The sequence below is a fragment of the Sceloporus occidentalis genome, unplaced genomic scaffold (genome assembly GCF_023333645.1).
Source record: "Sceloporus occidentalis isolate IW3139 unplaced genomic scaffold, rSceOcc1.0.p SCAF_313, whole genome shotgun sequence".
NCBI classification, from domain to species: domain Eukaryota; kingdom Metazoa; phylum Chordata; class Lepidosauria; order Squamata; family Phrynosomatidae; genus Sceloporus; species Sceloporus occidentalis.
In genome coordinates, this window is record NW_028317293.1 from 382,290 (window position 1) to 396,091 (window position 13,802).

A 13,802-nucleotide genomic window follows, 5' to 3' on the forward strand; every position below is an offset into this window, starting at 1 on the left:
ATGATATTTAGGGAGAAAAATGGGTGTTTACGGGAATTATTACAATTATAGTAAAAATCTCCAAAAATACTATATTATACTTTTTTTTACTGCAGGTGCGTAGATCTCAATATATTTAGCAGAGCAGTGCAGCAAAGCTCAGCTGCAGAGAGATTTATTGGGAAAGTCTAGGAAGATAGGAATAAACATTGTTGCTTAATATATTATTAATGTATATAGAACCTGCCGGCCCCATCCGGCCCCCGTCTAATCGCCCATCTCTCCTGCTGTAAAGACTCAAACCTTAATCAGTCGTTGGTCTCCTCTTAGATTCAGGAGCCGTATGTCTATCCCATGCGTGTTTAATACCCTCGCTGTATTACCCTCTACCACTTCTGCTGGGGGGCTGATTCACGTATCTACTACCCTCTCAGTAAAGTAAATTAACATCTAAGCCTCTCAGACTTTAGTTTTAGCTGATGACCTCAGAATTTTATTATTTTATCATATTTACCAAATTTGCTACTTTTTGATACTTTGTTAAAGACGACAAGAGTAAAGAACATTCCATGCAGTTTTAGATTTACTTTAGTGAGCAAAATTCCGACACAGAACATAAAGCCTGAAAGGGAATTTAAAACGGTCACTTAGAGAGATCATAAAATTATTTTAAGGACGTTTTAAAAATAAGGCAGCGTCTGCTCGGACTTTCTTGGCAGGAGGAGGCAGAGCAGCCACTCGGGGTGTGAGAGTTATTTTTATGGGATTAAGAGACGTTTTCTGTTCCAAGGAGTTACAAGGCTAAGTGCTCTGTCTGTGAGCGTCTCATTTAACATCTTTACTCAATCCCAGAACCCGCCAGCAGCTCGGCCCTCGTCGGCCCCGTCTCGTCACCCGTTTCTCCTGCTGCAAAAGACTCAAACCTTAATCAGTTTTCTCTCTCTTATTTTAAGGCTAGGATGGATGGGGTTGATGATGTCAAACCCCCGAGGGTGATTTTTTTTCATGATCAGAATTGCGTTTAAGAAAAAAGTGATGTTTTGGAAATATGTTTTCTCCCCCAATCCTTTCCCCGCTCTTTCCCGCTCAGTAAACAAGTCTCTGCAGCCTTCGTATCTAAGTGTAAATTGGTGTGAAATATGTGAAAAAGACAAAATCCAGCAGAGTCTAGAATTAAAATTAAGTCATTTCATGACATCACTGTTTTTCAAACATTCTGGGGCATCAGGGAAGAAAGAAGCATTTCAGGCAGAGGAAAGAAGGGCTTCAGGTGGATAAGATACAAATGACTGTATTTTGGTGTCTGTGTAAAATCTCCTTGGATTATAAACTCTGAAGTTTGTGAGAATCTCCCAAAATACACATTAACCGCAAAATAACAACAGAAGGTCGGAGCGGCAAAGCCGCAGCTGGATAGAAAGTGTAAATCACAACCGATGAATCCTTTTTTCTATTAGAAAGATGAAAATTATATTCTTTGTATCTGTGATAGAAAAACAGAACTTTGCTCTTCGCTCTCATCTAATACCCCTGAATAATAACAATGATAACAACAACAACAACAAACAATAATAACAATAACAATAATAATAACAATGATAATACTAACAATAATAATAATAACAACAACAATAATAACAATAATAATAATAATAATATTTTTTGAAATGTTGTATCTATTTTCAAGTCCATAACTTTAATATTTAATTTCCACTTTAAGGAGCCCTTCCAGCCATCAAACGCCCTTAGAAAGTTGGGCTACACCCTGGCTTTGGCGGTCCCTTTAAATACAATTTCAAAAAGTTTCAAAAGATCCAGAGAACACGTTATACGATTATCATTTATCTCAGCTGTAGATGTATCGGCTTTCGGGTTCCAAGAGCGATATTTGACGCGAGCGCCAGGAGCTCTGGGTTTTATTAATGGAATTGCCAAAAAAAAAAAAAGACCTTTTACAGAGCGTCCAAAAACCCCATACACAGCATCCAAAAACCCCATACACAGCATCCAAAAACCCCATACACAGCATTCAAAAACCCCATACACAGCATCCAAAAACCCCATACACAGCATCCAAATGTTGATTCTGGATCTACCGCGTAACACAAACTTGGACGGCATTCCTGAAAAACGAACAGACGCACGGTCGGAGGCTACGGAGGATCCCGCTCCATGAAAAACAAAGCCGGATTCTGTTACCGGGGGTTTTACTTGGCACCGACGTGTTCTGGAAGCATGAAGCCCACTTGGAAATCATTAAAAAGATGTTTTTCTCCCAGATTATAAAACACCACTTCCATCAGAAGCTACTGCCCTTAGAAATTCTAAAATTGTAATTTGATGCAATTTTTTATCTAATGACAATCTACTCGTTTTTACTTCCTCGCTGTGCATTAATGCACTGATCCGGTGTTTACCACACGGCGGGGATACTTTGTGGCAGTAGCTTTTGTTACGTTTTGCTACATATTGTTTTTGTTTTTCTTACAATAGTAAAGTAAATCTACTCAGTGAATTCCGGAGCTAATATAATTATAAAATATTAATTTCTCCTGCTGTAACGACTCAAACCTTCATCAGTCGTTGATCTCGTCTTAGATTCAGGAGCCGTATGTCTATCCCATGCATGTTTAATATCCTCACTGTATAACCCTCTACCACCTCTGCTGGGAGACTGTTCCACTTATCTATCACCCTTACAACCTAGAGGAGGCATTGAGCAGTTTGTGCGCCCGGCTCTTATAAAACTGTTTACTGGTCTAGAACCTCTTGTTCCGGGTGCTTCTTTGATACATTAAGAACGCCACCATATATAATACTCAGCATTAACCCTTCTTTATCCCATGCATGTTTAAATCCCCTCTTCGCACCCCTCAGCGTCTGGTTGGGGTCTCTGTCTATTGGCTGTACCCCCCTGATGGCGGCCTGAAGGTCGACCTCCCATTGATCTTTTCTGCACACCATGCCGCCGGCGAGATCTTTTCCATCATTCTATCCTCGGCATTTCCAAAAAAAGCCTTTTCCTGCTGTATAAATGAAACGAGCCCCGCCGATGCATACAATATGTTTATTTGGGGTTTTACAAAAATAGATATTTGAATTGCTTCCAGGATTTGTATTTTCATCCCAGAAATGCATTTTCACGCGCGGCGGCGGCGGCGGCTCCTTCGGCGTTGGATCACTCGGCGGCGGCGGCTCCTTTTCTTTTCTCAGCTGCGTTTGTGTTTGAGGAACAGGCTGTACAAAACCCGGAGAGTCGTCTTAATATCTCTGTTCACAATGTCTGGAGATATAAAAACAAGAAGCGATACGGAGGAGAGATTAAATAAAGCCCTCGTCTACAATACTAAAATCTCATTGGCTGAGCAGCTATCCAGTCATCTCCCTCTTTATTAAGTCAGGCTTACAAAGTTAAACCGGCTTTGGCTTGATGCGGTCTCGGACCAAACACCGGTTAAGCCCAATTTATGAGACCTCTCATGAGACCCATTCAGAGGAAATGTGGTCATGACAGATCATCGAGGGGCAATTATTAGGACTGGAGGAGCTGCGCTTCCCCCTTAAACAAAGAAGGGCGTTCTACACAATAAGGGATGCGAAGCTTAAGATTCCGCGCCGCATGGAGGTGGTGACCGCAGGTTCTACACCGGCTTCTCTGAATGAGCTGTGTTAAGAAACGGAATTCAGGGGTCACGTGTAGTCATTTAGAAATTATTATTATTATTATTATTATTATTATTATTATTCACCCATAGATTATTCCGCCCTTCCGAGGAGTCATAAACATAAATAATAATAATATTCCTGCAAATAATAATAATACGGGTAGTAATAATAATAATAATCATTATAATAATAATAATGATACTATTCCTGAAAATAATAATCAGGGCCGGCCCGACAATGGAGCCGAGTGGGGCAACCGCTCCAGGCGGCACTTTTGAAGGGGGGCACTTTGCCGCCCCATGCCCTTTTTTTTTTTTTTTAAAGCGAAAGAGAGAGAAAGGGGCGCCGAGTGGTTTTCGCTTACCAAGCTGTCAGTACCCGCTCGGCGCCTCTCTCTCTCTCCTCTGCGGCGAGTCTCCCTGTTCGGTCTCGGTGCCGGCTTGTAATGCTGACTGCCGGAAGATGACCTCATTTCCGGCGCTCAGCATTACAAGCCGGCACCGAGACCAAACAGGGAGACTCGCCGCAGGACTGCTGAAAGGTAAGTACAAAGGGGGGGGCGGAGGAAGAGGAAGGGTAGATAATGGGGGGGGGGGGCGGCAGGGACGGAGGGAGAGGAAGGGTAGATAAGGGGGGAGGCGGAATTTTTAAATTCGCCCCAGGCGGCATTTTGCCTCGGGCCGGCCCTGATAATAATAATACTATTCCTGTAATAATTATTATTATAACAGTAATAATAATAATAATCATTTAGTTTTTTAATTACATTTTTTTAAATAATTTAGTTTTTTTATTATTTTGTTTTCCCTTTGGTCGATGCAATTAAAGATATTGAGGGAAATTGAACTTTATGGATTTATATATTTTTCAACCTCACTATGTTACTGTATCTTCTGGCCCAGAGGGCAGGGTAAAGCAAACTACCCCTGGCCTCGTTTGCAATTACCCCCCCTTTTGCAATCACCCCCCCCCCACGGCGGTACCGTAAGGCTGACCTGCAGGGTTGATAGGAATCTGCAAAACTCCCCCATCCACAAGAAGCTCCAAAGCGAAGGAGACGTTGTGAATCTGTCAATAAAAAACGTAGGTAATAAAGAATGTTGAATAGAACTGAAACGCAATAATCCGATTCTTCTTTACACTAAAAGGGAGTGGCTTAGATTTAGCCCCACCCATTATCCAATGATTTTCCTATCCTGAAGTTCTCTCCTCCACCCTTACAAAGGATGTCTGAACCAATCAGCAACGATCAGCAACTTGGCAACAGGACAGAGATAACCTAATGTGCTGATCCTGAGAACAGGAAGTTGAGACGGCTGCTACCATTGTGCACACACATGCGGGGGGGGGACTAATTATATATATATATATATATATATATATTACGGTAATCTGGGATTATTATTAATTGTTAAATGTAGGATTTAGGAAAAGTGGCAGATCCGCTTCGAGGATTTAGTGTTTTTCCCATTTGCTAATAGACAGGAGGGATGGGGGGGGGGATGCAAATCCCAGCGAATGTTTTGATTTGAACAACAATATAAATAAAATATTTACTGGCGGATGAGGCGGCAGGAGAATCATTACTCCCGCCGGAGACTCATGAATCTTTTATAAAACAGGTGAATATCTGTAATTTATGTAAATTCTCCCCCAACGAGCCCTCGGCACCGAGCAAATATTTAGTTACAGGATGAAGCTGTGATGGGATACAAATGGCTCGGCGCTTAAAGGTACAGAACGCGGGGGGAAAAATACGCCAAAAAACACGACATCCAATGAGAAAATGAGCCCCACCATTATTTAATGATACGCTTAATTGAGTCACCTGCATTCAAGCAGGGATATCAACCATAACATACTGGGAGCAAAAGCACTGACTGGGAGTCTTTTGTATGATTACAGCGGGGGGAGAATAGGAAGGAGTCAGACTGTGTGACCCCCAGAATCTGCCCCTTCACCCTGAGACTGGGGCAAAAACCCTGAGAGTTCCCGGATCGATGGTTTCAGTGACAGTCCTGCTTGAAGGTTTACGTCTCGGGTATGTAGCGCGCTCGGTTTCGTACCTTCTCCTCGCGTGTTGTTGGGGTCAGGAAGAAGCTGCTTAAATTGATGAAGTAGCCCTCGAGCTGTCCAATCAGGAGCAGTAATATTACCCCGTCTGCAAACTACAGAAATCAGGTTAGACAACAGCCGACGGGTCCATGCAGATAAAGAAGGGTTAATGCAGAGTATTATATATGGCGGTGTTCTTAATGTATCAAAGAAGGTTCTAGACCAGTAAACAGTTTTATGAGAGCCGGGCACACAAACTGCTCAATGTCTCCTCTAGGTTGTAAGGGTGGTAGATAAGTGGAACAGCCTCCAAGCAGAGGTGGTAGAGGGTAATACAGTGAGGGTATTAAACATGCGCGGGATAGACATACGGCTCCTGAATCTAAGACGAGACCAACGACTGATTAAGGTTTGAGTCGTTACAGCAGGAGAAGCGGGCGACTAGATGGGGGCCGGATGGGGCCGATGTGCCAGAGGGGTTCTGGGTTTCTATGTGAGCTCCTAGGAGCGGGGCCCTCGTCTCCTCCTCCCTTTTGTCTCTATTCTCGTTATACTTTAGGGGTCTCTTTAGCGGTTGCAGCGATTTCCCCTTGAAGTACCCAGCTGTGGGGCAATTATTCCTCCCCGCTCCTTTGATGTTTATTTTCCTAACCGCACACCTGGCTTATCTGAAGAGAAATCAGAGCGCTGCATAAAGAGCTTCGCGTTCGTTTTCTTTGCCTCTCCTAGAATTTCACGAAATGATTTTAAAGGATTTAAAGGAAATTACGGCTTTTTTTGTTGTTCACCTGTAATTATCGCATGCGGGGGGGGGGGGCTCATTCTCTACCTGGGAGTCCAGATCTGTCACGGTCAGACACAGGTCCGCCAGGTGCTTATTTACAAAATTCACAATTGCCTGGGGGGTAAGAAATAAATAAATAAAATGAACTAAAAAAAAAAAGATATTTCTTATTACAAAATTACAAAGAATTCGATCAGAAGAGCAAAAAAAACATGAATTCTCGCTGGGTTTCCGGGTCGGTAATTTTCTGACGTTAACCTTTTACGAAGTTTCTTTCTTTAAATAGCACTTGGTTGATGACATCATTGCCACATTTTATTAATTTACCTGTTTTACGTCTTTCACTTTGTCCGGGTTCAGGTCAAAAAGTTGGTCGAACGCATCAGATTCTACGGAAACAAAAACATTCAGAAAAACAAACATTCCACAAAAACAAAAACATTCCGCGAAAAACAAAAACATTCCGCGAAAAACAAAAACATTCCGCAGACAATATGGTTCTAGCCCAGGGGGATCAAATCAGGGCACCTGTGCACAGAGGTGGGACAAAAGGCGGAGATTGTGGAGGCGGGACCCATTATTGGGTGGGGTTGGGGGTGTGGCCACCTACCCGCTTTATCCAAATAACTGCGTCGCTATGCTAAGACCTGCAATGGAGGACTTTCCGGCAACAACACAGGTTTATTCCCATTTCTGGGCCAATCAGGGGAGATCAGAGGATACCCCAACTAGCCCAATGACAGCAGGACAGAGGGGCAATCGGGATAGTTGGCAGGTATGTTAATGGGATCACAGTGAGTTCACATCTCAGCTCTTGGAGGAGAAACGTTACAACGAGAGCCCCGAATCTAACACTAGAGGCTCAGAGACTGAGATGGAACGGAAGGGAGTTTTACTTCACTGAGAGGGGTAGATAAGTGGAACAGTCTCCCAGCAGAGGTGGTAGAGGGTAATACAGTGAGGGTGTTAAACATGCATGGGATAGACATACGGCTCCTGAATCTAAGACGAGACCAACGACTGATTAAGGTTTGAGTCGTTACAGCAGGAGAAACGGGCGACTAGACGGGGGCCGGATGGGGCCGATCTGCTGGTAAACTATATTTTTATCACTGAAGGGGTAGTAACCGTGGTGACAGGAGAATGACAAATATTTGTGGCGAGGTGAGAGATGATTTGCAAGTTTAGGAATACACAATGTGTCGGTTAACGGAAGAACATCTCCTCCTGGAATCCACATTCTCTCTATCCGGCCTCGGAGAATTCTGCCCCCCCCCACCCTGACATATTCTCCGTTGCCAGGGCAACCGTCGCTGGACCAGTATCTCCCAGTCATACCTGGTTTCTTTCCGAGGGTCAGTACATTTAGTTCTGCCAAAAAAAGGAAAAACTACCACTAACGGAAACTATTCCCCCGAAATGAATAAAACACGAGGTCACTTACTGGCTGAAGCGTCTCCGTCTCTGCCGAGAACCGCGGGGAGGGAAAAACACACGGAGAGCGGTCAGTAAACAGGACACGTTATCAACACGGACGCTCACCGACGCTGCCCACCACATTATTATAAAGAAAGAAACACCTTATGGAACAATATATATAGTGCCAACCTATTCCGCAGCGCCGTACAATGGTCGTCGTTCTATAATATTTGTAGGAGGCATCTTTGCTGATAGTTTGAGAAGAAGCTATAGGAAGCTGCCTTTTGGAATTCTGACACAATGTCATACCTGCCAAGTGTCCGTGTTCAGTTTGCCCATTCCCACTTTAGGCACCAGAAACTTGTACCCCTCTTTCCCCCCCTGATGCTCCCCTCTCCTCCCCTGATGCCCCTCTTTTCTAGGAGGTCAGAATGTTTGCTGGGTATGAGGGGATCGCAGGGTTCTACGGCCCTAAAAGCCCCGATAATGTGTATAGAAACAGCAGGGAACGGCTGCTTTGGACTACAAGTCCCATGATGATCAGACAGCCCCTTGGGTCCATGGGAGTTGTAGTCCAAAGCAGGGGGAGGGCCAGGATTTGCTTATTCTTGCTGTGAATCTAGGATTTTCTCTCACCTGCTGCCAGTGATAAATTCGGTAGCTTTCTTGGTTTTCATCCCAGTTTTGGTCGGCTGTAATATTCAGCAGAAAACACCAAAAATGTTAATTAGAAAAAAAAAAGGCCAAACAAATGCCACACATAATGAGCTCAGAAAATGAGAAAAAGGGATGAGTAAATATTTATATTAATACACCCCGACTCCTTATCATACTGCCTGTGGGAAACAATAGAATGGCTCAGTCTTAATAACCAGATAGACTCTCTGACTAATAAAAATCTACGGAGGGACGGACTTCATTTGCATTAAAGTTGATTCTTTATGGCAATGCTAATGAAGTCCGTTCCTCCATAGACTTTCATTAGTCAGAGAGTCTGTCTGGTTATTAAGACTGAGACATTCTATTGTTCCCCACAGGCAGTGTGATAAGGAGTCGGGGGGTTTAGTAGATCGGGGATCAGATAACAGAGCGAGAATCATACAAACGGCTGATATGCAGCTGCCTGAAAACTTTATATTATGGGGTAAAAAACTACAACTGGGGTAAAAAATATATATTTTTAATCTGATATTTATTGATTATTTAACCCTCTCAAGGCCGACAGGTGACATTTCCTTAATGCCCCCCCGGCACCAGATTCTTTAAGCCGCCGCTAACAAAAACCTAACAAATCCCGTCCTTTCTGGGCATTTCCCATTTTACAACCCCAAACAGATTCAGCAGGACATCTTTATGACATCAAAGGGATTTTTTAAAATAAAAAAAACTGCCATTAAGCATTAAATATCACATTTAATAGGAAATAAGAAAATGTCACTTTCTTCTCCTTAAACAAAGTCAGATTTTTTTTTTATATACTTTAGAAAGAACAAAAGGCCCCCCTATCACCTAATTATCATTCTCAGCACATCTTCAAAATGTCACAAAGTTTCACATTTTTATGGTCAAAATGCTACATTTTATTTCAATTATTCCAATTTAGTGGATTTTTCTCTTTTTTTTATGTTACTTTAATGCGTATTATCAAGGACATGCGCAGCAACCAAGAAAGAAGGATCTTTAAATATCTTCCTTTTACTTAAAATATATAACAAAATAACACAATTTAGAAAAAAAATCATTTAAATCAAAATGCTACATTTATTTCCTAAAAAATAAATAAATAAATAAATACATTTTCTCTACTCAAAAACCACTAAAAGTTTTCAAACAACCCAACCAGATTCTCACATTATTTAATCTTTATTAATCCAGCTGCTGCGTGATCAGGAAACCTAGCGAGAGCTCTGCCGTGATCAGGAAATCACCCAGAGAATTTTTTTTTCTGTTGAATCCAGATATTTTTTCTGGGTTTCTATGTTTTAAGCTGTCTGTCGATAAACGTTTGCACGGAACTTTGACCGTCTCTGGGTTCCGTTGACCAGGAGAAGATAGTTGGGAGTTCTGATTTTTTCTCGCCTTGTTTGGAATTAATTTATTGATTATTGATAATTATTACCTCGACGATGACGACGTCGACGCGAACATCAGCGGGAAGAGCGAGATCGGACCTGAAGTGTTGGGCCAAGGAGACGAGAAGGTGTAAGGTGGCCAGCAAATCCTTGGCGAAGATCACTGGGGGGGGGAAAGACGGGTATAAATTATACATTATACGGAAACATACGGAAATATACAGAAACATACATTATACAGAAATATACATTATACGGAAATATACATTATACAGAAATATACTTTATACGGAAATATACGGAAATATACAGAAACATACATTATAGATAAATATACATTATACGGAAATATACAGAAATATACATTATAGATAAATATACATTATACGGAAATATACAGAAACATACATTATAGATAAATATACATTATACGGAAATATACAGAAATATACATTATAGATAAATATACATTATACGGAAATATACAGAAACATACATTATAGATAAATATACATTATACGGAAATATACAGAAATATACATTATAGATAAATATACATTATACGGAAATATACATTATAGATAAATATACATTATATAGAAATATACATTATACAGAAATATACATTATAGATAAATATACATTATATAGAAATATACATTATAGATAAATATACATTATATAGAAATATACATTATAGATAAATATACATTATATAGAAATATACATTATACAGAAATATACATTATACGGAAATATACAGAAATATAGAAATATACGGAAATATACATTATACGGAAATATACATTAGATAAATATACATTATTATACTTCTATCCGCGCACCGGGCTGCGTTATTATTTTAGTTTGCTGATATTTTTGTGTTTTGCTCGGGGGCGACGTAAAGATGGAACGGTTGTCAGGGAAACCCTAATTCTCCGGCTCCGTTGTACGACACGCGGTTGCTCTTTTCTCGGCGCGGTGTTTTTGCCGCTAGTAGCAGCGAGACGTCCGTTGATCTGAATCTCGCGTCGCGTCGTGGCGGCCGCGCTCCCCGTCTCACCCCCCCGGCAGGCAAGTAAAGCCCCGAGACAGGGGCAGATAGCCATACGACAGCCAAAGGGGGAGTCAAACAAAAGCCCCCCAGTGGTTCTCATACCTGCGAGCTTTCTCAATGAGCTGAACCCGAGACCCCCCAAATATTAACCCTTTAATAGCCCATCACACAGATCCTATTGGAGGGACTCGCTCATTACGGCAACCAAATGGTTCTAATAAAGGTCGTTATGGAAACCGTGACTGGTCTGGAGGTAAAGATGTTCTGAATGGAGTCACCTGTATTCAAGCAGGGATTCCAACTGGGGTAAAAACTTTTACAATCTGCCCATTCACCTCGAGACTGGGGTACCCTGAGAACCTGCCCAGTCACCCCAAGACCCTGAGATTGGGGTAAAACCCTCAAAATCTGCCAATTCGCCCATAGATCTTGAATCTGGGGTAAAAACCCCCTCCCTGGTAGACTGATACATGGAATGATACGTACGATTCGCGGCCCACTTCTCCTGCTCCTCCGCCGCTCCTAGATGTTGGGATACGGCGTCCAGTAGGACTCCCAGCTTCGCCCGCTGCTTGACGGCCGACAGCGTCATTTCCTCCACGTCTACCTTATTTCCGCTGATCTTCTCTGCGGACGAAAAAACAAACAAACCAGGTTTATCTAGAAAGAATAAACCTTCGTTGGGGGTCCGGAGAATCTGAAGAACCCGTATCGGGGTCAAACTTTGGACAAACGGTAACTTTGTATCATTTTGATTGACGTGCCTCTTAACGGTAATTTGGGGATATATTCACTAAATGCCGCCATCCATTATATGAGCTTTATTCTTATTAATTGTTTCATACAGCACCTTCATATTCCGTGGCGCTGTACAGTGGGTGATCTCGGAACGTCTATCAGGTGGAAATAGCGGAATGATAGGACCTGAGCCGTTTCGAGGCGCTGATCGACTTTACGGCGCGCGATAAGCTGCTCCCTGGCAGCGATCCGGTTCGTACCGAAGAGATGGTGAAGGACGAGGCCATCGTACAGATCGTCCTCCAAGCTCTTCACCACGATGTGTTCATGTTTTAACTCGTCGTTGATCCATTCAATTAAGAACTAAAAAAAAAAATTAAAAAGGGGGGGGAAAGAAATCCTATTTTCACACTCGGAGTCGTAGGCATCAAATTTTCAATCAAGTTCACAGTAATGGATACAATGGGGGCCAAAGAAAAAAACAAAAACAGGTTAATGGAAAATCAGGGATAGAATTACATTTAGAGGTAAAGTACGGAGGTTTTATTTTACTGAGAGGGTGGTAGATAAGAGGAACAGCCTCCCAGCAGAAGTGGTAGAGGGTGATACAGTGAGGGTATTAAACATGCATGGGACAGACATACGGCTCCTGAATCTAAGACGAGACCAACGACTGATTAAGGATTTTTGTTCCCCGTCTCTCCAGGAAGTTTTGAAATCCGAGAGGCATTACTCCCAGCCGTTATGAGCAGATATCCTTGGGGGGGGGGGATTAGCCACAGTCAGGGGCCCCGTAGTCTCCAGGGGCCAACGAGGATTTACTGGATAAAACGTTTCCCGGCTCACCTTCTTCAGATCCTGGAACTTGGGGTCGTTCTCAGCGCTCGGCGGCAAAATCTTTCTCGTTTCCCCTTTAAAAAAAAAAAAAAGACAAAATTCAGACGTTTCCAGTTAACGTTCATCGCGTCCGAAACCAACACGGCGGAAAAACGCATCCCGCGGGGCCTCCTCGGGTCGCTCTTCTCACTAAAGCCCCAAAATCTACGACTCAAATGATCTTCCGGAGACCCGCAGTGATACCTCGAGGAGAGCTTGTGGCTGTCAGACTACCATTCCCATCATCCTTACAGAGTCACCGGCCACAAACTAAAGGCCTGCCAGTCTCCTCTTCCCTACCGTTAGCGCCAAGCTGTAACGGACTGCAACTCCCATCATCCTTCCCAAGATCATTTAACTTCCCAACCAAACCTCATCGACCTCGGAAGAATCTTTATACCTGGAGGACCGGCGGCTTCTCCTCCGATAAGAGGAACGTCTCTGAGCTGCGTTATCTCCATCGCCTCCTGTCAGCGATAGCACAGTCAGCAAATGTACGAAACCAGAAAAACTGCCCCAAAGACCCATGTAGGGCCACACTGAACATCCACGATCACTTCCTGCATTAGGACTGTAGGACCCCGTAGATGGTGGTAGATTAGCGGAACAGCCTCCCAGCAGAAGTGGTAGAGGGTAATACAGCGAGGGGATTAAACATGCATGGGGTAGACATCCGGCTCCTGAATCTAAGACGAGACCAACGACTGATTAAGGTTTGAGTCGTTACAGCAGGAGAAACGGGCGACTAGACGGGGGCCGAATGGGGCCGATCTGCAGGCAGGGTCTGGGTTTCTATTAAATTTTTAAAAATTCTGACATTTAAACAGTTTTTACGCTCTGCTGATTAATGAAAAAATAACTTTTCTGGCGGCTTTGTCAATAAATCCAACATCGCTGTAAATACGTGAGATAAGTGAAAGAGCCGAATGTAATGATTTTCCCCGTTTCTCCCCTCCCAAACCCAGCGAGAAACAATCCCCCAAAAAACCGATGATTAACTTACAAATCGATGAAAATCCGGAAAAAAAATCTGCAGCGTAAAAAAGTCTTCTATTTTTTGTAACAATTCTAGAATTACTGAATTCACGTAAAACGCACAAAAACGCGCGCCCCGTCACATCCGCATCCTGTCGGCGGGCGAGTGACTCAAGTTGTG

The 13,802-nt window shown here is 42.8% G+C and overlaps 1 protein-coding gene across 1 annotated transcript; it reads right to left on the minus strand.

The window, feature by feature from the left end:
* Positions 1-3,188: 3,188 nt before the first annotated feature.
* On the minus strand, positions 3,189-13,107 carry LOC149274883 (gamma-parvin-like). The gene is made up of 12 exons (XM_089505166.1): positions 13,047-13,107; positions 12,617-12,681; positions 12,031-12,133; positions 11,519-11,659; positions 10,023-10,138; positions 8,540-8,595; positions 7,929-7,948; positions 6,812-6,873; positions 6,530-6,598; positions 5,712-5,813; positions 4,641-4,713; positions 3,189-3,262 (listed from the first exon to the last, which is right to left on the minus strand). The coding sequence occupies exons 1-12, from the start codon at positions 13,105-13,107 to the stop codon at positions 3,189-3,191; spliced, it is 942 nt and encodes a 313-aa protein (XP_089361292.1).
* Positions 13,108-13,802: the final 695 nt, after the last annotated feature.

Coding starts and splice junctions, on each gene's coding strand:
- LOC149274883 (XM_089505166.1), bottom strand. CDS start 13,107: ATGGAGATAACGCAGCTCAGAGACGTTCCTCTTATCGGAGGAGAAGCC. Junction 6,599..6,811: donor AAGTGAAAGACGTAAAACAG/GTAAATTAATAA, acceptor CTTACCCCCCAG/GCAATTGTGAATTTTGTAAA. Junction 3,263..4,640: donor GATTCCTATCAACCCTGCAG/GTCAGCCTTACG, acceptor TTATATCTCCAG/ACATTGTGAACAGAGATATT.